The 21087-nt window shown below is 56.3% G+C and overlaps 3 protein-coding genes across 11 annotated transcripts; all 3 read right to left on the bottom strand.

Annotated features, from left to right (window-relative positions):
- Positions 1-2099: 2099 nt before the first annotated feature.
- Positions 2100-5586, bottom strand: TMEM95 (transmembrane protein 95). Of its 6 annotated transcripts, XM_033846524.2 has the most exons (7): positions 5278-5586; positions 4984-5040; positions 4704-4784; positions 4584-4604; positions 4359-4439; positions 4157-4244; positions 2100-4016 (listed from the first exon to the last, which is right to left on the bottom strand). In XM_033846524.2, exons 1-7 carry the CDS (start codon positions 5444-5446, stop codon positions 3983-3985), a joined length of 531 nt encoding a protein of 176 aa, XP_033702415.1. In that variant the 5' UTR covers positions 5447-5586; the 3' UTR covers positions 2100-3982. The 6 variants fall into 6 exon arrangements, with proteins under 6 accessions (XP_033702415.1, XP_033702417.1, XP_033702416.1 ...); XM_033846526.2 differs by lacking the exon at positions 4359-4439; XM_033846525.2 differs by lacking the exon at positions 4157-4244.
- Positions 5587-5737: 151 nt separating this feature from the next.
- Positions 5738-9092, bottom strand: KCTD11 (potassium channel tetramerization domain containing 11). The gene has a single exon (XM_004327477.4). The coding sequence runs from the start codon at positions 7742-7744 to the stop codon at positions 7046-7048; it is 699 nt and encodes a 232-aa protein (XP_004327525.1). The 5' UTR covers positions 7745-9092; the 3' UTR covers positions 5738-7045.
- Positions 9093-9226: 134 nt separating this feature from the next.
- ACAP1 (ArfGAP with coiled-coil, ankyrin repeat and PH domains 1) lies at positions 9227-20929 on the bottom strand. Of its 4 annotated transcripts, none has more exons than XM_033846503.2 (22): positions 20090-20929; positions 19481-19538; positions 16678-16797; positions 16451-16504; positions 16308-16366; positions 15884-16067; positions 15692-15736; positions 15491-15586; positions 15304-15378; positions 15103-15212; positions 13821-13872; positions 13624-13724; positions 13170-13293; positions 12859-13070; positions 12127-12196; positions 11915-12009; positions 11626-11798; positions 10869-11041; positions 10346-10455; positions 10152-10262; positions 9744-9793; positions 9227-9420 (listed from the first exon to the last, which is right to left on the bottom strand). In XM_033846503.2, exons 1-22 carry the CDS (start codon positions 20140-20142, stop codon positions 9320-9322), a joined length of 2226 nt encoding a protein of 741 aa, XP_033702394.1. In that variant the 5' UTR covers positions 20143-20929; the 3' UTR covers positions 9227-9319. The 4 variants fall into 4 exon arrangements, with proteins under 4 accessions (XP_033702394.1, XP_033702393.1, XP_073653568.1 ...); XM_033846502.2 differs by having other exon boundaries at positions 19460-19538; XM_073797467.1 differs by having other exon boundaries at positions 19481-19588.
- Between the last annotated feature and the right edge of the window lie 158 nt (positions 20930-21087).

Genomic DNA, 21087 nt, shown 5'->3' on the forward strand with positions numbered 1-21087 from the left:
TGATGTCTGACATGTAGTCTCCATACCTGTTAGCCATCATTAACTCCATTTTACAGGTAGGAAGACTGAGGCTCAGGCTGGTGAAGTGATGTTTCTCATGTACATACGTAGCTAGGAAGTGGCAGGGCCAGCAATGTCGTCAACCCAGGGCCTTTATTTATTTTATTTTATTATTATTATTTTTGGCCGTGCCTCACGGCATGCGGGATCTTAGTTCCCCAGCCAGGGACTGAACTCGAGTCCCCTGCAGTGGAAGCGCAGAGTCTTAACCACTGGACCTCCAGAGAAGTCCCAACCCAGGGCCTTTAGTGCCAGCTCCTAGGCCCTTTTTTTTTCTGCCCCACTGTTCCAGTTATCTATTGTTGAGCAACAATGCCTAGTGGCATTAAAACAACTATTTTATTATGCTCTAGACTTTTAGTGTCTGGACCTCCAACAGGACACTGTGGGAATGGTTTATCTCCGCTCTACTATGTCTGGGGCCGTGGGTGGAAAAACAAAGTCTGGGGATGACTTGACAGCTGTGGTATCACTCACACGTCTGGCAGTAGATGTTGGCTTTTGGCTGAATCCCTCCATGAGGACTCTGTTTTTGGCTGCATCACGCGGCATGCGGGGCCTTAGTTTCCGGACCAGGGATTGAACCCGTGCCCCCTGTAGTGGAGGCACGGAGTCTTAACCACTGGACCACCAGGGAAGTCCTCCATGTGGACTCGACGTAGGCTGGGCATCCACATAGCATGAGTGACTGAGTTCCAGAGTGAGTGTCCCAAAAGGCAGAGGGCAGAAAGTGCTAGATTCTTAAGGCCTGGGCTCAGAAAGTGGCACACTGTGACTTCTGCCACATTCAATTGGCCTGCTAGTCATGGAGCCCAGGTTCAAGGGAAGGATACATAGAACCTACCTCTAGGTGGGAGGCATGTCAAAGAATGTGGGGCCATTGTTTAAAACTGCCACACCCACAGAAGCCTCCCGTTTGGTGAGGGGCTCAGAAAAACCATCCCTGCCCTGGCAGGCCACACTGCTGTCGGTTGGCCTTATGCGCACAAAAAAAGCACAAACTCCACCAGCCTCCTGGGCTAAGTGCTCATGAAGGGCTTATATGGGGAAGGCATATCACACGGGTTCAGAGAAGGTGCTGGAGTCGTCAGGGACACTTCCTGGCATCTCCCATGTGCCAGGCTCTGAGGAAACAAAGACACAAAACCTTAAGCAGTGGCTTTAGAGAGGAATGCGTGGTGTAGAGGGAAGATGTGTAAAGAAACACCACCACCTGATGTAACAGGTGCCACATGAGAGATGCCTAGAGCAGACTCATGCCACTCTGACTCAGGAGCTCAGAGAAGGCCTCTCAGAAGAGGTGATATCTGAGCCAAAGGAGATAGTCATTCCAGGTAGAGGCACAAGACTGGACAAAGGCGAGCAGACATGAGGAAACAGTGTTGGGGCAACTAGAAGTGACTCAGTATGGCTGTGAGGTGGGCAGAGCTGAGATAAAGCTCCAGGGACACCTGGGGGTCAGATTCCAAGAAGTATGACCAAGGTAGATCACCTACAGGTAAGAAGTGGGCACATGGCATGAGAGGAGGAGGATGCCCATGACACTGTGGGCACTGCCATTAAGCCTGAGAGATCCCAGGAGGGGGTGGGGTCAGGAGGAAGGCGTGTCTGAGGGAGGTGGACACGTGTGGAGTCTGAGATGCCTGTGGGGCGTTCAAGGGAGATTCCAGTTCTGTGTCTGGACAGTTCTGGCCTGATGACTATATAAGATGGTGGGAGCTGCTGATGGAGAGCCTTGAATGTCAGGGTCAAGGGCCAACTCTATACTCTGCAGGCAAGGAAGAGCTAGGGAAGGTTTTAAGTAAGAGATTATAATGGCTGATAGTTAATGAGGGCCCATTACACGTTGGGCACAGTCCCAAGGATTTTATATGGACTGATTTGGACCTCGCAGTAATTCTGTAAGGTCAGTACCGCTGGGTTGAATTTAAGATATCATCAATTGTAAAATATACCATATGCCATGACATGTCTTCAATTTAAGATGGGTTCTTCAGAGATGTTCAAATGTAAACAGAAAAAAAAAAAAAGCCATGGACTCAAGGAAATATATGATCTGCATTTAAAACATGAGGAAACAGGAACAGAGAAATTCAATGACTTTCCCAAGGTCCAGTAAGAACCAGAGCCAGGATTTGAAGTCGGGCAGCCCAACTCCAGAGCCCAAGTTCTTAAGCATCATTTGATACTGGACAGGATGTTTGAGCGATGTGGAGTTTTAAGAAGACCAGTGTGGCCACTGAGGGTGCAGTGGATTTGAGGGGCGTGGGCAGAGTCAGATGCACATCTGGGAGACTGGGGTCCACGACGAGAGGGTTCTAGAGTGGGCTGGGGGCCATAGAGCAGGAGGAGGAGACAGATGGGATAGAGATCCTTCAGGAATGGACAGAACGGTTGACCCACTGCACACTGGGTGTGAAAACAAGGACAGCTCCAAAATGTTGAGCCTGGAAAGAGGGCACAGCCTAAGAGGGTGTGAGGCAGCTACCGCAAACCAGAGGAGAGCTGTGGTGCCTGGGCAGTCGGGAACGGGTTTCTCACCCCAGTACGGGCAGCAACGCTGCCTGGCACGTGACCGGCAATCCCTTAGTATTTGTCAAATGAATGAATGTATGAATCATTGTATGATCTCGGGCAAGTTGTACGACCTGGCTGTGTGATCCCGGGGTCTCATTTTTTGGTGTAAAATGAAAGGACTGGACTAGAATGTGCAGATCAAAATAGAAGGTGTTCTCCTGGGAGGGGTAAGCATTCCCCTCTCCATCCCCAGGACCTTAATGGATCCCCCAAACAGTGGTTCTAACCCTGGCTGTAAGTTAGATTAACTGAAGCCCCATACGAGACCACTACACTCAGAATCTCTGGAGATGAGGCCCAGCAACAGGTAGTTTTTAAAGTTGCTCAGATGACTCCAATGTCCAGCTGGTTGAGAACTGGGAGCCTCTAGGGACCCAGTTTGTAAACCACGGCGCTAGGTGAAGGCCGGCCCAGGTCCTCGGGCTGAGACTTACGGTGGGTGATAGGCCTCTCTTTTCATGTCCCATCTCCCATCCCCCAAACCCAAACTCCTGATAGCCAAAGGACCAAATACCAGGGTCTCTCAACCACACACTGCTGACGGTTCGGACACGCACGATAGCTCTTTGTCGTGGAGGACTTTCCCGGGCATTTTTGGATATTTCGCGGCGTCCCTGGTCTCTGCCTACTAAACACCAGTAGCACATCCTCAAAACCCCCCATCAAAACAATCAAAAATGTCTCCAGATACATTGCCAAACGCCTCATCGCGTGCAAAATCCCCCCCCCACCCCGGCTGAGAACCACTGGGCTACAAGAGGCTCCCGCGCTCCCTCTGCCCTCCCCAGTCGCAGACAGAGGCCAGGCAGAGGTCGAGGCCATTTGACAACAGGTTTAGTTGGGCCTCTGTGGGAGCCTTCACAGTATTAAATGGAAGGGTAGCATGCCAGCAGTCTGAGTGATGTGGTCTCACTCTAGGGGGAGGGACTTTTCCAGAACACTCATTCCCGGATTCCCAATCAGTCACAGGAGGGCCAAGAGGAGCTTCTGGGGCAGACAGCCCCCGCTTTCCGGGAACAGGCAGAAGGGGGTGTGGGAGTGGGAGTGTGTATGGAGGGGATTCTTTCCTTCTGTAGATATTTTCCTGGCACGGTGACTGCCTCTGTCTGATTGGTTGAGGACTGGAGGGGAGGAACTTTCCAGCTGTGGGTGCCTGGGTCCCTGGACGCCATCTGACGCTGGGATTGTGGGGATGTCTGGGTATCAGGGTCTGGAAGACTGAACCGTTGGGGCTGGAACTAAGGGTCTGGTTGCCCCCCTCCCCCCCCCCACCCCGCCCCACGAGAGAAGTGGAAGTTGTGGGCACATGCTCCTTAGAACTGGAGGCTAAGATGTGTCCTCGTCTTCACAAGTCACTTTTTGCTTGGAGGTGGCTGTACCTGAGGGAAGACAGAGGGTGGGAGTCCAGGGAAGGGAAGGGGAGGGGGCTGGGAGGGAAAGAGGAAGGATGGGGGGTGGGGAAGGGTACTGATGGGTCGGAGGTAGTGAGGCTGTTTCTGGCCCTTATCCCCCAACTCACTCCACCGCGAAGCTCAGAATACCCAGGAGGAGGGCGGCTCCGGAGACAAAGAGCAGCAGAATCCTGGCTTCCCAAAGATCGTGACTTCCTGCAGGGACCCCAGGAGGCAGTGAATGATCCCGGGGACCACACCCATCGATGCTGGGGTAGCCTAACAGCTCAGAGATCTGGGCCGGGTGAGGCAGGGGTGGGGAGTAAGGACCTGGGAAGCAGCGCTTTCGGGGCCAGCAGTACACCTCGAAGCCCTGGCAGGTGGAGCAGTTGTACAGGATGGTGCTGCCCCCTGCAGGAGACAGCAGGACCAGCTCTGGGGCGGGAAGCTTCGCTGAACCCTGCGAGAGTCCCACACTTCCTCCCCAAACTGCAGGCTCTCCTCAGGTCCCCCCGAGGCCCCTGGCCCTTGCTACCCCTTCCCTTTCCTACTCACGGCAGGCGGGAGCGCAGAGAGCTGAAATGAAAGACAAGGAGGATGGGGGTGGATGAGCTCAGCCACACCCTCCTTTGCCTGAGGACCTAGGCACCCCTTGATCCCTCCCCGCATCAGTACCTTCCCTGTTGTATTCTGGGAGCTTGGTCTTTTGAAGCCATTTCCAATATGAAAGGAGTGAGGAGAGAGACCCTTCGATCTCTGGGGAGGCAGAGAGCAGCTTTAGTGCCCGGGGTCTCAGCAGGGCCGGTTCACCTCCACACCTTCACCCAGCGCCTCCCCATCACGCCCTCCTGTCTCCACCCACCCACCACCCTTCCCTGCCTCCCCAGCCCCCTCCTCCCAACCCCCTCCTTGGTGCCATCCAAGCCCCTGCGTTGTACCTCCCCCTCGGCCTCACCCATGACCCTCAGGACTCTGTGAGTCTTCTCTGTGACTTTTTTCAAGGATGCATCATCTGTGGAGATGGATAAGGACCGGGCGAGATTCCCTCATTGGCCCAGAAGGAGGTTCTGGGGCCTTTCCTGACTTTCCCAGGGTCTGAAGAAGCTCTCCCAGAGGGAGAGGCCAGTGTGTCCAGAGAGGCCAGTGGACTGAGAAGATGGCTGACAGGCACAGCTGGGAGGCCACATGCAGCCCCCTTAGGGCACAGGGGTGACTGTTGCTGAGCCCATCCCTGGATGTCTGATCTTACCTAAGGCAAAGGCCGAGAAGTTCCAGGAGACTTCACAGTCCTTCCACTGGGCCTCCATCTGGCTGCAAAGCTGAGCCAGGCGGCCCGACAAGTCACGGTCTGGGAAGCGGCAGAAGACACAGGCCTGGGTGGCTGCCAGGAAGATCCCACCTAGTGCCAGCATCCACATGAGGCCCGCTGCAGGTTCTGGAGCGGGGGCTGGCCCCACCCAGGCTGGGAAGGCCTTGGAATGCTCTGTAATCCTGGTTCCAGTCCTTTGCCTGGAGGTTCTAGAGTGTTCCAGAACAGTTGGAGTCTCTAGAACATTCCAGAACAGTGCCACTGCTCCATCCCTGACTGACTGGGGTAAACCTGGGGCCCAAGGAACTGGGGCCAGAAGAAGAAACCTCTAGTGGGACATGGACAGAGAAAGCAGGTCTTCTGCTGTACTCCCAACCTAGCCCTCAGCAGCCTTTACGAGTTTGTGGTTCCAAGAGAAACTTTATTTTTCTTCTTGTAAATCATGACCAGTGATAAATAATAAGTGACTCCCCCAGTGAAGAAGTTGTTTGTGAGTATCCCATCCCTTTCCATATCCTCCCCCACTCTCTCAAACTCTTCTGTTCATCTCCTCTCTGCCCTGGGCAGCCTTGGGCCTTCCCCAGCTATCTCCTAGCAACAGGCTCATTGTTGCCTTAGTAACCGAGAGCTCTATACAGGCCTCCAAGGCCCAGCTAAGCCCAGTGACTTCTCTTACTTCTCACCAGAAGATCCTAGTGACTCAAGGCCCAGCAGGCCCCTCCTGCCTACGTGGTGATGTGAAGCACATGTACACACACACACCTTGGGATTAACCTAATTCTCAGTCTACTCACACCCATACCGCGGACACACCTGGTGCCAAAATAGTTTCTGAGCAACCCCAAACAGGCCTGGACACGCAGAGACCACAGAAAAGCCAGCACACAGACACCACCTCCAGCGACATGGATGGGAGCCAGGATGCCAGGGACCCATGCATCAGTCAGACTCACTGGCTAACAGGCACGTTCACATGAAGGAAGGAAGGCGAGGACGTAAGGAGATGCCCCGCTCCTCCCCATGGCCAGCCCCACCATCAATATGGGATCCTTTAAAACACTTGGATCTCCAGAGGGATGCTCCAGCCCCATAGTTAATGGGGATTCTCCTAGCTCCCTTGTGCCAAGCTAGGATGGGGTGTAGCCCTTCTGTCTCTCTCAGTGGTGGCTTGGAACACAGCAAAGAATCTCCCTTCCCGTGTTTCAGAGTGTTCTGACCCATCTTTGGTCAGGCCAGGCCAGGCCACCAGCTCCAGGAGAAGTCACAGTCCAGAAGACCACATTAGAGCAATCTAAAGTCTCTCATTTCCCCCAGACCTCACTGTCCCTCCACGGTTCTGCTAAGCCTAGCCTGGGCAGAGAAGCATCCCCACTTTTCCAGACCCTGGATACTAAGCTCCAAGCAAGGAAACACCGAAGGTCCCCAGGCTCAGGCGAGGACCAGCCAGGGAAGCTTCCCCACCCCTCCCAGGATTAGCACCAGTCCAGACCCTCTGGTCTCATGAGCCCTTGGGCTCTCTCTGGTTTGGGGATTCCTGCCCACATCTGGGCTCCAGTCAGGTGCAACGGGGCCCCTGACTCTCACAGCTCCAGGAGCAGAGCTAGGAAGAGGCTCAGGAGAGACTTCACCCTCTTTACTGACCCATTCTTTCTAACCGCCCCCTCGCCCACACAGTCAAACTGAAGGCAGCATTCCTAGTTCTCAGTTCCTAGTGTCGGACAAAGCGCAGAGATCGGGAGTTGAGCAGGTCTTCGGGGTCAGGGAAGACGGAGTCGAGACGGAAGCCATGCTCCAGGGCCACCCGCAGCACCTCCTCCAGGAAGCCTGGAGTGCCCACCACCTCCCGTCGCTCTCCTGGCCCCCCAGTCCACAGCGGCTGCAGCCCCAGTCTCCTGTACTCCACTTCGGGGAGCTCTGCAGGGCAGGGGGCCCATTCCAGATGAAAGTGTGGGCCTCCCTCCGCCCTGTCCTCATTGGCCACACCAAATCGGGCACGCATGGCACCCAGACACTCAGGGTCGGTGCAGAAGAGGTTGGCCCGGAAGGTGTCCACCTGGACAGAGCTCAGCTCATAGTGGTGTGGGCCCCGACGAGCAGAGAAGTGCACCAGGCGGGGGCTGCTATCTACATCTGCGTGGAGCAGGGCGGCTGTGGGTGCCGGAGTCCCCTGAGAGGCCTCCAGTTCCCGCAGGGCATCCAGGAGGGGCCGGATCTGGTAAAAGTCAGCCTCTGCCCTGAGAAGCGCTGTCTCCCCGTATCCACAGGGCAGGTCCAGGCGGCCCAGCCGTAGGAAATTGAGGATGTGCCGGAAGGCCTTGCCATCTCGGTCGATAAAGTAGTGGCCGCCTCCCTGGGGATTGAGGTTGGGGGTCATGGGAGTACCAGCCCTAAACATGGCCCCCAGCATGGAGTCTGGGAATCGAGTCAGGGTCTCCAAAGTAGTGGAATATAGCGTGCCCCCGACATTCAGGGTCACGGGGCCCCCAAAGGAGGGGGGCGAGGAGGGCACAGGAGGAGGAGAAATTTTGAGGAGTATCGAAGACACCGAAAGAGAAGAAAAGGCAGAACTTCCCGGATGTGTGCAGAATTGGGTCGTAAGGTTCAGACTGTCTCTGGGTCGGAGGCTCAGGTTGGAGTACAAGGCAGCAAGATTGGGGGCTCACCCCAGCTACCTGGGTGGTGGAGGATGGTTTCCGGGCACAGAAACGCCGGAAAGGTTGAGACAACGGATGAAACGAGCAGAGGGAAGTCAGAGAGGGACGGGAGATTTAGGTCCACACGCATCCGATTCTGGGTGGTCGGCGATTCCTTTCTGTGGTCTTCTGACAGTGGGTTTCCGCAATCCAACCAGCAGGTGACGGTGGCGAGCACAAGGCCGACTGTGAAGGGACCAGCTTCTCGGGCAGACCGCTGTCACCGTGGGCGAGTCCACGCAGGGCTCCGGGGGCCAGTCAGAGGCCTGGCCTGGCCTGGCTCCGGCGCTGGTCCCAGGAGAAGGAGGCGAGGCTGACCGGAGCCGATGGCGGAGTTGCCTCTGTATCGGCTGGGGAGCGAAGATACACGCTCAATCCGAGCTGGGAGGGTCCTAGGACTCCTATGGAAGCAGCCGGGAGTCTCGGGACCGGGCGCCGCCGCCTTCTCCGGGTTTCGCCGCAGCCGCTTAAGTACTCTCCGCCCCAAGGAGGTGGCCTAAGGGCAGCGGCCGGGGGCCCTTTAAGAGGCAGCCCCGCCCCCTGGGCGCCCCGCCCCCGCCCGGAGCGCGCGGCTCCGGTGGTGGTGGAAGCGGAGTGGCGAACTGGAGAGACGGGGCTGACGGGCTGGACTGGCGGACGCTAGCGCGGGTGGGGTCCGGGGGGTGACTCAGGCGCGTCGTTAAGGATGTGGCCGTGACGGCCCCGCCGGCCCCTAGGTGTGCCCGACCTCACGTCTGCAACTCGGCGGGGGCCGGCGTCTCCTATCCGGTAGCTAAAAAAACTGAGGCCCAGCCGTCGGGGGTTTTGGATTAGTTCCTTTTTAGTCGCTCCCGCAGGGAATTCCCGAGGGGGCGGGTGCTGAGTTGCCGCATTCCAGGGATGCTTCCGGGCTGGGGTGGCCCGAGCCAGCCTCTCCATCCCGGTCCTATGCCAGCACCCCCCATCCCCCCCAGAGAAGGCTGGACCCAGCCCACGCAAGCGGCCTCTGCCGGGCCTGACGGGTCTGACCACGTCTCCTGAGCCCGCCAGCCCCGCCTCAGAGCCGCCCGGCACTCGGGCCGAGGCCGAAGCTCCCAGTTCACTCCCCGGGAGTCGCCCCTCGAGTGACTCCAGTTCGCAAACTCCCAATCGCTCCTGCACCCCAGAAGCCTCAGTGTCCTACACCTCACCCGCCCGACGGGGATGCTCAATAAATGAACTTTGAAGAGCAAAGCACAAAGGCTTTAATAGAAAGGGGAGGGCGGTGGGAAGGGCAGGGATGGGGGGTGCGGGCCCTCGAAGGCCTGGGATCAAAGCGTGTGTAGGTCATGGCTACGCCGGCTCAGCTTCTCCGGGTTGTCGGACGCCATGAGGGAGAAGTCGCGGAAGATATCGAGATACGTCTCGTCTCCTGAGGGGAGGGAGGAAGGGCTGGGATGCCGGGTGGCTGGGCCCTAGCACGGAAGAGTACAATAGGGACAGCCCGGCCTGGTAAGAGCACGCGCTTCCAGCGTGGGTGGAAGGGACATCTGCACCGTCAGGGCGGCGCCCTCGCCTATTCTTTGCTCTGTTTCAAGGACCCCTGCGTAGGATGGGCCCAATACATATTTGTTGAATAAATGATGTAATTAATCAATGAAGCTGGGCACAGGGGGTTGGGGACGGGTCACCAGCGGCCAGAAGCCCAGAGTTACAATGTTGTGTGGGGAAAGAGGGGGGTGGGGGGTACTTTACCAGCCTGGCCCTGGGCCGCATCGACCTCCCTCATCTTTGCCAATCGCAGCCTGAAGGGGAGGGAATTAAGGAATGAATGACATTCTCCTCACTCCCCCCGCCCCAACTCCCATCCTTTGAGCTGGGCTGTTTCATTCACCTGTTTCCCCAGGGTCTAGTGCTTTAAAGACGCCAGACAACAATGTTAATGAATGATGCCTCTCTCAGAATAAACTCACCTTCCTCGGACCCTGCCCTCCCCCCTTCCTACTCCAAGCCTCAGTCAACACTTGGAGCATCCTTTCAACGTCTGGTCCTGGAGCTGGCCCCTCCCCTCCCCAGGCCCCGCCTAGCACGCAGGGGTCTCGGTGTTAGCCCCGCCCAAGTGGATAGTGCAAGCGCTAGCCCCGCCTCTTCAGGCATCCTCACAGAGTGACGATGTCAGCGTTGGCTGTTTCCACGGCGATGGTCAGGGGGTCTCTGCCTTCAGAGTCTCGGGCTCCCAGATCGGCCCCCCGTTTCAGGAATAGGCAGGCCAGCCTGGACAGGACAGCCAAGTTCAGCCGGCCCCTCACCCTGTCTGGAGCCTTCCTCCTCAAGGTCATTATCCCTGCCGCCCCTACCCCGTGTGGCCAAGAATGGTTGCGTGGTGGAGCGGGCCTCGGCTGTGGCTGTCCACTTGGTTCACGTTTGCCCCGTTCTGGAGGAGGAACTCACAGGCCAGAAGAGAATTCTGCGTGGAGAAGTAGAGAATGGGGATAAAGGGTGGCATCTTTTGAGGCAAATTTAAAGATATTTTAGAGTGGGGTCAGTTCCGAGGGTGGGTATGGGATGGCAGGCTCTGCTCCGGCTCTTTACATGTATTCATACATTAAATCCATAGTACAACCTAATGAGGTATGTTATCCCTATTTTACAGATGAGGAAACTGAGGTACACGAAGGTTCATAATTGTAAGTGGTGAGGGTCTGGGTTCAAACCCAAGTTTGTCTGCCTCCAAATCTCACACTCTTAGCAACCAGGCTCTATTGGTTATCACTCCCTATGAGGTGGGAGAGGCTAAGAGCTGGGACCAAAGTCCGGAGTAGGGGAGGAGAGGAGGAGCCTAAGGGTGGGGTGGGGTGGGGAGGTCGGCACGACTCTCACAGCAGCTGTGGCCTGGATCAGCGGTGTGGCATTCTCCTGACCCCCGTGGACCCAGTTGACATCGGCTCCATGGGCGAGGGCATCAGCCATGGTGGGAAGGGATGGAGGATGCCCAGCAGCTCGAAAGAGCAGGGCCCCAGGGTGCAGGCTGCCCAGGTCCTCAGAGGGTGGCTCTGTTAGGGGGAACCAGCTGTGAATCTGGGAAGAAAACCCTCAGCACAGTCCCCCGATGCTGTAATGGGATAGTTCACTTCTCAACTGTGGGGAGGCCTTCAAGACTGGGGATTGTGGTGGGAGGTGATGGTGGGTGTGAGTGGGTGTGGGTAGGTCCCCTAGGGCATATGGGATAGATGGCAGTGTTCACCTCTTCCTGTCCAACCACCCTGACTGGCTGGGATGTCAGGGGTGAGCTGACATGGTGACGGTCAGCCTCAGCTCTCTTGGCTCCCTCGGTTCCAGCCAAACTCACACCCTCCTCCACAGGCCTCTGGAAACCCTAACTCATTCTCCTGACTTTTCTCATGCTGGTGACACCCTCACATAGCCCTCCTGGCTTCCTCCCAGCCCCACGGTCCTTCCCATCTTTCACCGTAATCCCCGAAACTCTTGCCTCGAAAAACCAGTGCCAGTGGGCTGTGGCCCCCCATAACAGGCTCAAGGGGAAGACGTGGGCCCCAGACTCTGTGCCTCCCCACCGGGCTTGGCACCATGCTGAGCACACGGCAGGCGCTCAACAAATGCCCAGCCAACCCTATACCTGGCTTGGGTCTGAAGCTCCCAGGCTGGGGCCTGATGGTGCCCGGCTTTGGGGGCACAGGAGGCTGCCCCCTCGGGGGCCCCCGGCCACCTCTTCGCCCACGAACCTCGGGAAGCTTGGTCAGGAACTTCTTCTCCACGTATTTGGCGTGAATCCAGGCCTCCTTCTCTTGCCTGGTGGGGGAGGGTTGTGGGAGAAGAAGGCGACAGTCTTCCCTCCTCCCATCCCAGGCTCTCCTCCCTCCCTGCCCATAAGGAGGGCAGCCCCAGTCCCTCCACCCCAGCCTCACCGGGAGCAGCTGGGCCCTGGCTTCTTCACGGCCATGGCCTCCACACGGGCCTCATAGATCTGATTCATGACGACATTCCCCAGCTCACACATGAGCTTCAGGCGGCCCAGAGGCAGAGACAGACCGGTAGGGTGCAGGTGAGTGTCTGAGCCCTCAGGGCTCTGCAGCCCTGCCCTCACCGCACCCCACACTCTCACAGCACCCCAAGTCACCTTCACGAGTTCCGGCTCCCATGAGTCAAGGGTCAGGGACCGGACTTTGGAGAAATGAACTCCAAGGCTCCTGGAGGGCAGAGGGGAGGTCAGGCCCTCTGTGGGGGAAGCAGCCGGGGGAGGTGCTGCTGCTCCTGGAAAGACTTGGGGGCAAGGTCCAGCATGGGGGTCCCGTGCAGAGGCACTGGGCCAGGAGGCAGCAGGGCAGCCAGGGCCATGCAGCCTTGACCTGTATCTGGCAGGATCCCGCCTGTTCACCATTCCTTCTTCTCTCTTCTTCTCATCCTCTCCAGCCACCTCCCCTCTCTCCACGCACTCTGGCCGGGACAACTCTTTCCACGCCATTCCCCCTCCCCGCTTCCACCCCAATGATGGGACGCATAGACTTGCTAAGGCCTCACGACATCTGACACCTCTCTCTGCTTTTCGTCAGCTCCTCGGCCCTCAGCAGCCCTGACCCCGCACCTCATCCAGTCAAGCCACTCAACCCCCCTGGGTGTCCCCCTACCCAGGCCAGACCAGGACACTGAGGGGCTGGGCCCACCTGGGTCCACCCTGTGCACCATAGGATTGGCCCAGGCCTGTGCCCAGCGACAGACAGAATCTGAGAGTAAGCCCAGGCAGGGCGGGAAGGGAGGGAGGAGCCCCTGTGCTGGGCTCCAGCTTGCCTCCATCCCACTCCACTGCTGCCAGAAAGAGCAGGGGCCCGCGCTTGGGACCTTGGGGAGTGACCTGTGAATGCCGGAGCACTGAATGCAGAGGGTGACGCCCAGGTTGATGCTGGCCCACTCAGGGGCCGGCTCCCGGCAGTCACAGCACTGGGCGTTGCCGTCCACGCTCTGCACCTGGGCTGCCACATGCCCGACTCCACCAGAATCCCTTCCCCTGCTCATCCCGCCAGAGCCCAGGGTGGCGGCGGAGCCCATGGCCAGGTGTCCTGAGCCCTGGGGGAGACAGGGGAAGAAAGAGTGGCTCTGAGGTCTAGGGGAAGCGATGTCCCATCTCCCTGGGCAGTCTGGCCCTGCACCCCCATGTTAAGGTACCTGGCCTGGACCCCGGGGGCTGTCATCAAGGCGAGCCTGGCTGAAGGCCGTAGCGATGCTGCTCTGCACAGCACTGACCCACAGCTGCAGGAGGCGCTCTGAGTCAGCCTGCAGGAGGCAGGACCTGGGCAGGGGGGCAGCCGGAGGGCAGGGAGGGGTCTGAGGCCTGGGGAGCCGAGTGGCAGGACAGGCAGGCTGACATTCAGCTAGTATTCAGCTGGTACCACTCATATTGAAATACCTCTGCACTAGTTGGTAATATCCTTCCAGATATCCCCCTTCACCCTAGACCCTCCCCTAGCCTGCCCCTCAATTGAGCCACCAAAGGGCTAATGCCTGGGGCTGCATCAGGGGACTCCAAGATCCTGCTCCAGAGGTGCCTTTGTGATTGGCCCTGCCTTTCCAGTTGGTAAAATTGAGATATACGGGTGTCACCCCTGGGCACTGCACTCACTTGCTGGGGGACACCACCTCAAAGCAGAACCGCCTTTCTGAGTCAGGACAGAGCTTCACTGTGCAGAGACGAAGGTCATCCACCACCACAGTCACAGGGTCCTGACAGGGAAAGGAGATCGGGGGGCAGGCGTCCAGGCAGCCACAGCAGGGCTGAGTCCTCCTGGGCCCGGGCACCCAGGACCTGGGCCTACTCACCTTGTGCTTCTTCTGATAAACCAGTTGGTTGCTCTGAATAGTAAACCAGCGTCTGGAAGAGGCAGAAGTAGGGTTAATGACATGGGCGGCATTGGAATGCGGCTCGGGACACAGACAGGAGAGAGGCTGTGCTCTTAGTCCCATAAGGATCTTGCTGAGAGGAGAGAGACCGGGCTGCCCATCCCATGAGATGTTCCAGAGGAGGGTGACAGAGGTGCAGCCAGGGACATCTAAGGGGTGCTATTCACATCCCGAGTACCCCAGATTTGATAACATTTATGAAGACAACTTTCCAGCAGATGGCAGTAAAATGCATTGTCTAATAAATCTATTGCTACAATGTTTTGGCAAGTAGAAGTATCTTGGAGAGAATTCCCTGGCAGTCCAGTGGTTAGGACTCTGCACTTTCACTGCCGAGGACCCGGGTTCGATCCCCAGTCAGGGAACCAAGATCCTGCAAGCCATGAAGTGTGGCCCCCCCAAATTTTTAATTTAAAATTAAAATTAAAAAAAAAAAGTAGCTTGGAGAAGGGGCTCTCTCTTCTAATTTGCGCAAAGATCCCATATGGGCTGGCAGTGGCCCTGGAAGGGGAAGGGGTCGAGTCAGAGCAGATCACCACCCTGCTCTGCACCCTGCGATGGCTCCCCACTTCCCTCAGAGTAGAGCCAACAAGGCCCTGTCGTGATTCACGTCCTCATTAGCTCCACCTGCATCTCCTACCACTTCCTCTTCCCTCCCTCTGTCCACACCCCGGGCCTCCTCTCTGTTCCTCAAACCTTCCAGGTTCCTCAGGGCCTTGGTGCTTGCTCCTCCTTCTGCCTAGAACATTTTCTCCCAGATATCCTTCCCGTCTTCACTCAGAAGTCATCTTTTCATGAGGCCTTTGCTGACCACCCTATTTATTTATTTTTATCATTATTATTATTTTTTGGCCACAGAGCTTGCGGGATTCTCAGTTCCCTGCCCAGCGACTGAACCTGGGCCACGGCAGCAAACGCCCGGAATCCTAACCACTAGGCCACCAGGGAACTCCCTGCCCACCCTATTTAAAATTGCAACTCCTCCCCAGCTCTCCACATTGCTTGCTTTATTATTTTTCACCTATGGTACTCTTACCTTCTAAGAGATAATTTACTTAATTATTACGTTCTTGTCTGTCTTTGCTGACGGAATGTAAACTCTCTGAAGGCAGGGGGTTTGTCTGTTTTTCCTGGCTGTAGTTAGCACACTCAAAAAAATTTAACCTGATGGGTTTGGCCGATTGGGGTGTCTGCTCCTCACCTGCTCCAGGTTTTAAATGCATTGCTGGCCCGTTTGAAGAGGTGCCCTTCCATGACCAGGCCACAAGGCCCCTCCTTTAGGCTTGGCTCTGGCTCTTCCCTACCCAGCTCCTGGGGGCACAAAAGGGTCAAAGGGCAACTGAAGTGTGCAGAGACCAAGGCCCCAGGCCCATCTGCTTCCTGCCCGCAGCCCAGCCCTCACCTTCTGTTTCAGCAGCACGTGTCTTTGCTCCATGTCCCTCTTCTCTCGAGCCGAATTCAAGACCAGCCGGTGTAACTGAGCACAGGAGGGGCATCTCAGATGGCCCAGCCTCCCAAAACAAGGCCAGGAGAATCATCTCAGAGCCCCTACCCTCCCTCTTCCACCTGCCTGCGCCCTGGGTCTCTACCTGGCCACCCAGCTCCTTGCGATACTGGGCCAGCCGGCTCAGCTCCTCGTGGCCCTGCTGGAAATGGGTGGCCTGGGCCTCCACCAGACGCAGCACCTGGGGGACAAGGTGGGTAGGGGGCAGACCCCTCTCTTTTCCTCTCCCTCCTGCTCCCATCAGCAGGCTCCTCCCCTCCCTGCCCTCGCGCCCACGGCAACTCACAAACTCCATGATGTCAAACTTCCTCTTGTCCTCAATCACATTGATCTGAGAACCCAAAAGACCTCAGATCAGCCTTGAAAACACAGACGCATGACCCACCCACCCCCCAACCCCCCACTGCACACCAGTGACTCTCCAGCCTCGAGGTGACTGGGGTCCTGGCACCCCAAGAAGGCAGGTTGGGGCAGGCACCTGCAGGGCATAATCCAGGGCCCGTCCCCGGTACCCGGCTCGAGCAACCTTCAGAGCAGCTCCGGCCTCTTCTGCCTCCTGGGCCCGGCGCCTGGGGACCTCTGCGTTGTGGGTCAGAGCAGCCTCCAGGCTCTCAGCCCCCCTCCAGAAATCCCGGCGAGCCTCTCGGAAGCCCCGGAGACCTCTGGGGGTGTGGGGATAACAGAAAATCACCGATACACCCTCCTGCCCCCAGCAGAGAAGTCCTTGAGATTCGCTCATAGCCTTGCAGCTAGCCTATGGACGGTCAGAACTCCAAGGGGATCCTTGGGATGGGGGCTAACAATAAGGCACCAGAAGCCCCCAATCTCACAACTCCTTCATTCAGGGAGGCCCCTGCGGCAATGGGAAGAGGGCTGGAGGACTGGTTTCCCTCCTAACTCACTCCTTGACCAGAGTTTGGATTTGCTGCTGCAGTGTGTGCTGGGTGGCATCTAGAAGCTCCTGAGGGAAGCAGAAATTGGCAGGTGGCGGTCAGGACCACAGACGCCCTTGCTCCCCTCACCAGCCCTACCTACCCCCACTTACTGCATGGCTGTCCAGCTTGTGGCTCAGGCTCTGAGTGAATTTGTCCAGACACTCCTAGGCAAGAAGAGGCACAGAGAAAGTATCAGGCATGGGCGGTAGGGCCCTCCCATCCCTAGACCCAGCTTGCTCTGGCCTGGCACCCGCAGACCCCAGACCAACCCTCCCCTTCCACAGGATCTCTCCACATCCCAGACCCCACCCCAGCCTGGTTTGGACCCTCCACATACCGCCATCATGGGCTCTGGTGGACCCAGGTGGGCCAGGTCACAAATGCCAACAATGAAGGCCCGGCTGGCGGCAAGGTAGTGGCGCCCACTTTCCAGGAGGCCATTACCCAGCTTGAGGAGCTAGGAAGCAACAGAGCAACGGAGAGTCGTGCCATGCGCCACCAATACCCAGTGCTACCCCCGCTCCTGTCCTACTTCCTCTCCCCTTTCCCAGGGCTGTGCCCCTCCCTGCCCCTCCTCATCTACACTCCTCTGTGGCCCAGACCAGTTTCTAACACACACGTGGTGCTTTCTCATCTCTGTTTCTTTGCTCCCACTACTCCATGCCTGGAACAAAATTCCTCCCAGCCTGTCACCGAAGCCAGTGTCAGCTTCACCTCCAAAACGTCTCTCCTGCCCTGCTCCGTCTGCTTGGATCCAGAGTTCCCCAGAAATGCCATCCTCACGCTCTATCTGACACCCAGGATGAATGTTCTATCTGGTTGGTATTAAATTCTACAGTATTTACTGTCTACAGTTGTCCATTCTGTGCTTAGTAAACATTCCCTCATAAATATTAATCCGTCACCTAGGCCCAAGGGTCAGGGCAAAGATGGTGCTCCTAGGGCCCATTCTGTCTGGCCCTAATTACAAACAAGGAGGCTTGATAAACAAAGGGACAAGTGACTGGCCAGAGGAGGATCTCTGGGAGAGCAAGGTGTCCAGCCTTTTCCTTAACCACCTCACCTTCCTTCCCAAATACCTGAATAAGGAACTTTCATAAGATTGAATTAGTGACACACTGGTACATCCATACAATAGCATGGGGCAGCAAGGCAAAAGGAATGAGCTATTCATCTGTGAACTATTAATGAACTGCTGATCACTACTGATATGCCACAACTTGAATAAACTTCAGAGACATTATTCTGAGAGGAACAAAAAGGCCAGGCCAATCTTGAACGGTCACATACTATATGATTCTACCTAGATAACAATCTAGAAAGGACAGAAGCCTAGAGATAGAAAACAGATGAGTGGTCGTCATGGATGAGGAAGGGGCTGGGGAGGGGGGTTATCATTACAAAGAATGGCACAAAAGAGTTCCTTTGTGGTGATACGAGTTTTTTTTTGTTTTTTTTTTTTTTTTGCAGTACACGGGCCTCTCACTGCCGTGGCCTCTCCCATTGCAGAGCACAGGCTCCGGATGCGCAGGCTCAGCAGCCATGGCTCACGGGCCCAGCCACTCCGCGGCATGTGGGATCTTCCCGGACCAGGGCACGAACCCGTGTCCCCTGCATCGGCAGATCCATACGTGTGATAAAGTGCCATTGAATTATACACAAAGATTTTTTTTTAAGAGTATATGCAAAACAGGTAAAACCCAAGTAAAGTCTTTAGACAGTTCGTTGTATCATGCCAACAGCAATTTCCTGGTATGGGGAGTATACTACAGTTATGGAAGATGCTGTCATTGGGGGAAGTTGGGAGATAGGTACGTGGGATCTCTCTGTACTATTTTTGCAACTTCTTGTGACTCTGCAATTAACTAAAAATACAAAGTTTAACTTAAAAATATATGTATATATTCATAGGTAAACTGAATCACTTTGTTGTACAGCAGAAACTAACACAACACTGTAAATCAACTACACGTCAATTAAAAAATGTATATATTATTTGGTCACCTGCTAACTTTCAGGACATGGTATAGGCACTGGGGATTGAGCAAAAACAAAATGGAAAAGTTCCTCATGACACTTCCATTCCAGTGGGGAAGAGTAGACAAGAAAAAAAATTGGCAAGCCTGACAGACACAGGCTAAGGTGACCCCTGATGATCCCACCCTTGCATAATCCTCACCCCCTGAGTGTGGGTGAGTGAGACCTGTGATTTGCTTCTAATCAGTAGAATACGATATGGCAAGGGCGATGGGATGACACCCCCAAATGACAAAGGGGACAGATTCACTGCTGTGGTCACATTCTGACGTAAACTGATGCCATCTTGCCAGCACTTGCAAGGGAGACTGCTGCTGGCACTGAAGAAGCAGGCTGCTATGAAGTAAACCGCCTACGGACAGGGCCCGGTGGCAGGGAACTGTGGGTGGCCTCTAGGAGATGAGCGCCTCCATCCGGCAACAGCAAGGACCTGAATTCTGCCAACAATCACATGAGCTCAGAAGAAAACCCTCAGCTACGGATGAGGCTACAGCCTCTGTCAACACCTCGGCTGCGGCCTGTGAGACCCTGAGCAGAGCAGTCAAGCTGTGCTCGACTCCTGACCCACAAAACCTATGATAACACCTGTGCGTTGTTTTAAGTCACCGAGTTTGTAATAACTTGTTACACAATAATAGAAAACTAATACCACGAGTAAACATAAAAGGTGTCAGATTGAGATAAAGGCTGTAAAGAAAAAAAAAGCCAAATAAGGGAGGTGGGAGTGTGCCGTTTTTATAAAGAATATCTAGGAAGGCCTTACTGTGTGTGTTCAGGTGTTTTACTGGTTTGTTTTCCATGGCTAGTCTGTGAGCCCCCTGAGGGCAGAAACAGCCTGCTTCTCCCTGAGGCGCCCACGGCTCGCATAATGCAGGTCTCAAGAACCGACCAAGTAAGCCCACAGGTGCTCTTGTTTTCCAAGACTCTGAGCCCCTTCAGGGCACAGAACCACTTTTTGGCTCCTCTGTAGCCCCAAAGATCTACCCCACCTGGTTAGCATTCAGTAATCCCCAGAACTCATTCTTGGTCTCTAGTTTTCTCCCTGGCCTCACCCCTCTCATCTTAATCCCACCCCGGGTCACCTCTCTCCACGTCAGGATCACCTTTTCCAGCCGGGTCTCCAATTCCGACACTTCGGCTTCCACCAGCTCGATAGAGGCTCTGGGAAAGGAGGGATGGGGTCACAGGAACAGAGCTTGGGTCCATCTGGTCTGTCCACCTCGGCAGGGCCGGGGGTCGGGGTTAGGGGGTGAAGGGTACAGACGGAAAAGGCTGATGGGTTAAGAACTGCCCACCCACTCTCTCTGGCTCGCTCACTCTGCACACTGTGGGAGCTACTACAGCCCAGGCCAGAGCAGGAAGGGTAGAAAGAGGGTGGATGTGGCGAGGGCAGGAAGTTGCTAACCGCCCAGTGCAGGTGCTGGGGGAGGGGCAGGGGTCCAGAGAGAGGGAGGAGGGAATGCCAGCTCTGGGAGTGAGAGAGGCTGGAGGGGCCCCCTTCACACATGCAGTGGGTGGCGAGCATCAGAGCACGAGATTTGATAGCAGAGGTACTGCTTTGGCCCATAAGCTGGATCTTGTCCCTTTGAGACTTACTCCCTGGAAAGACATCCTCCGACTTGGGGAAGGTGTGCGTGTGTATTAGGGGGTATTGGACCTCCCTGCCTCTGCCTGCCCCCCTCCCCCGCCCCTGGAGACCTGTGCACACTTACCGGAAGCGGGGTGAGTCCTTAAGGCACTCCTCAAAATCTAGCTTGACCGTCATCTCAGCTTGACTGCTCCGGGGCCAGTGGGCCCTGGGGCCTGGAGGGTGGGGATGCAGGTGGCGGTACTCCCTGCCCCGGGGGGGAGGTGGAGTGCTGATGAGGAAGAAGGAGAGGATCCTCTCCTGGGTAGACCCTGGGGGGCGCGATTCTTTCCCTAAGTGGAAGGGGTGTCCTAAGAGGAGCTCTCACCCCACACTTCCAGGCAACGCTGGGAGGGGTAGAGGCGGGGCCTGGGCGGTGGAGAAAGGCCCTGAGATCAGAGAAGCCACAGCCCCGCCCTCAGAGCCTATCTGCAGTCACCTTCCTACCGGGACCCTGGTCTCTGCTTCAGTCTCCTTCAGTGGTTGAGTTGTGGGGGCCTGAGACATACAGGTTCAAATCCTGATTACGTGACCCTGGGCAAAGCTCTCTGATTCCTCAGTTTCCTCATCTGAAAGATGGGCATGATAATTCCTACGTCCAGGGTGTGTAAGAATTAAAGGTGATACTGGTGTGTGGCTGACTGAATCACACCAATCATTGTCAGACGGCTGCAGTGGGGTCTTCTTGGACTCCTGGGGGCCTGTTGAGTCCAGTCCCCCAGACCACTCCAAGCTTTCTTCTCTGCTCTGCTTGCCTGTGGTTTCCTGTGTGTGAACTTCCCTTTCTGCCCCCCACTCCTCAATGACAGCTCAGGCCCAGCCTGGACCCCCAATACCCAGACTCCTGCTTTTCTTCTCTTTATTGTCTACCCCTACCAAGGGTGTGAAGGCGGGGACAGGTTGGCCCCCACCCCATCCCCAGCTGGCTACAGTTTCCATCGTCTGGTTTCCTCCTCCTGAGTCCACTGGAGCTGCAGGGTTTCATCTGGAGAGAGGAGGGACTGGGTTAGTGGCTTTCTTGCAGCAGGCAAAAGATCTGGCCCATGTGACCCCCTGACTCCCTAGAACCTACCCACTCAGCCC

This window comes from Tursiops truncatus, chromosome 20 (genome assembly GCF_011762595.2).
Source record: "Tursiops truncatus isolate mTurTru1 chromosome 20, mTurTru1.mat.Y, whole genome shotgun sequence".
Lineage (NCBI taxonomy): Eukaryota > Metazoa > Chordata > Mammalia > Artiodactyla > Delphinidae > Tursiops > Tursiops truncatus.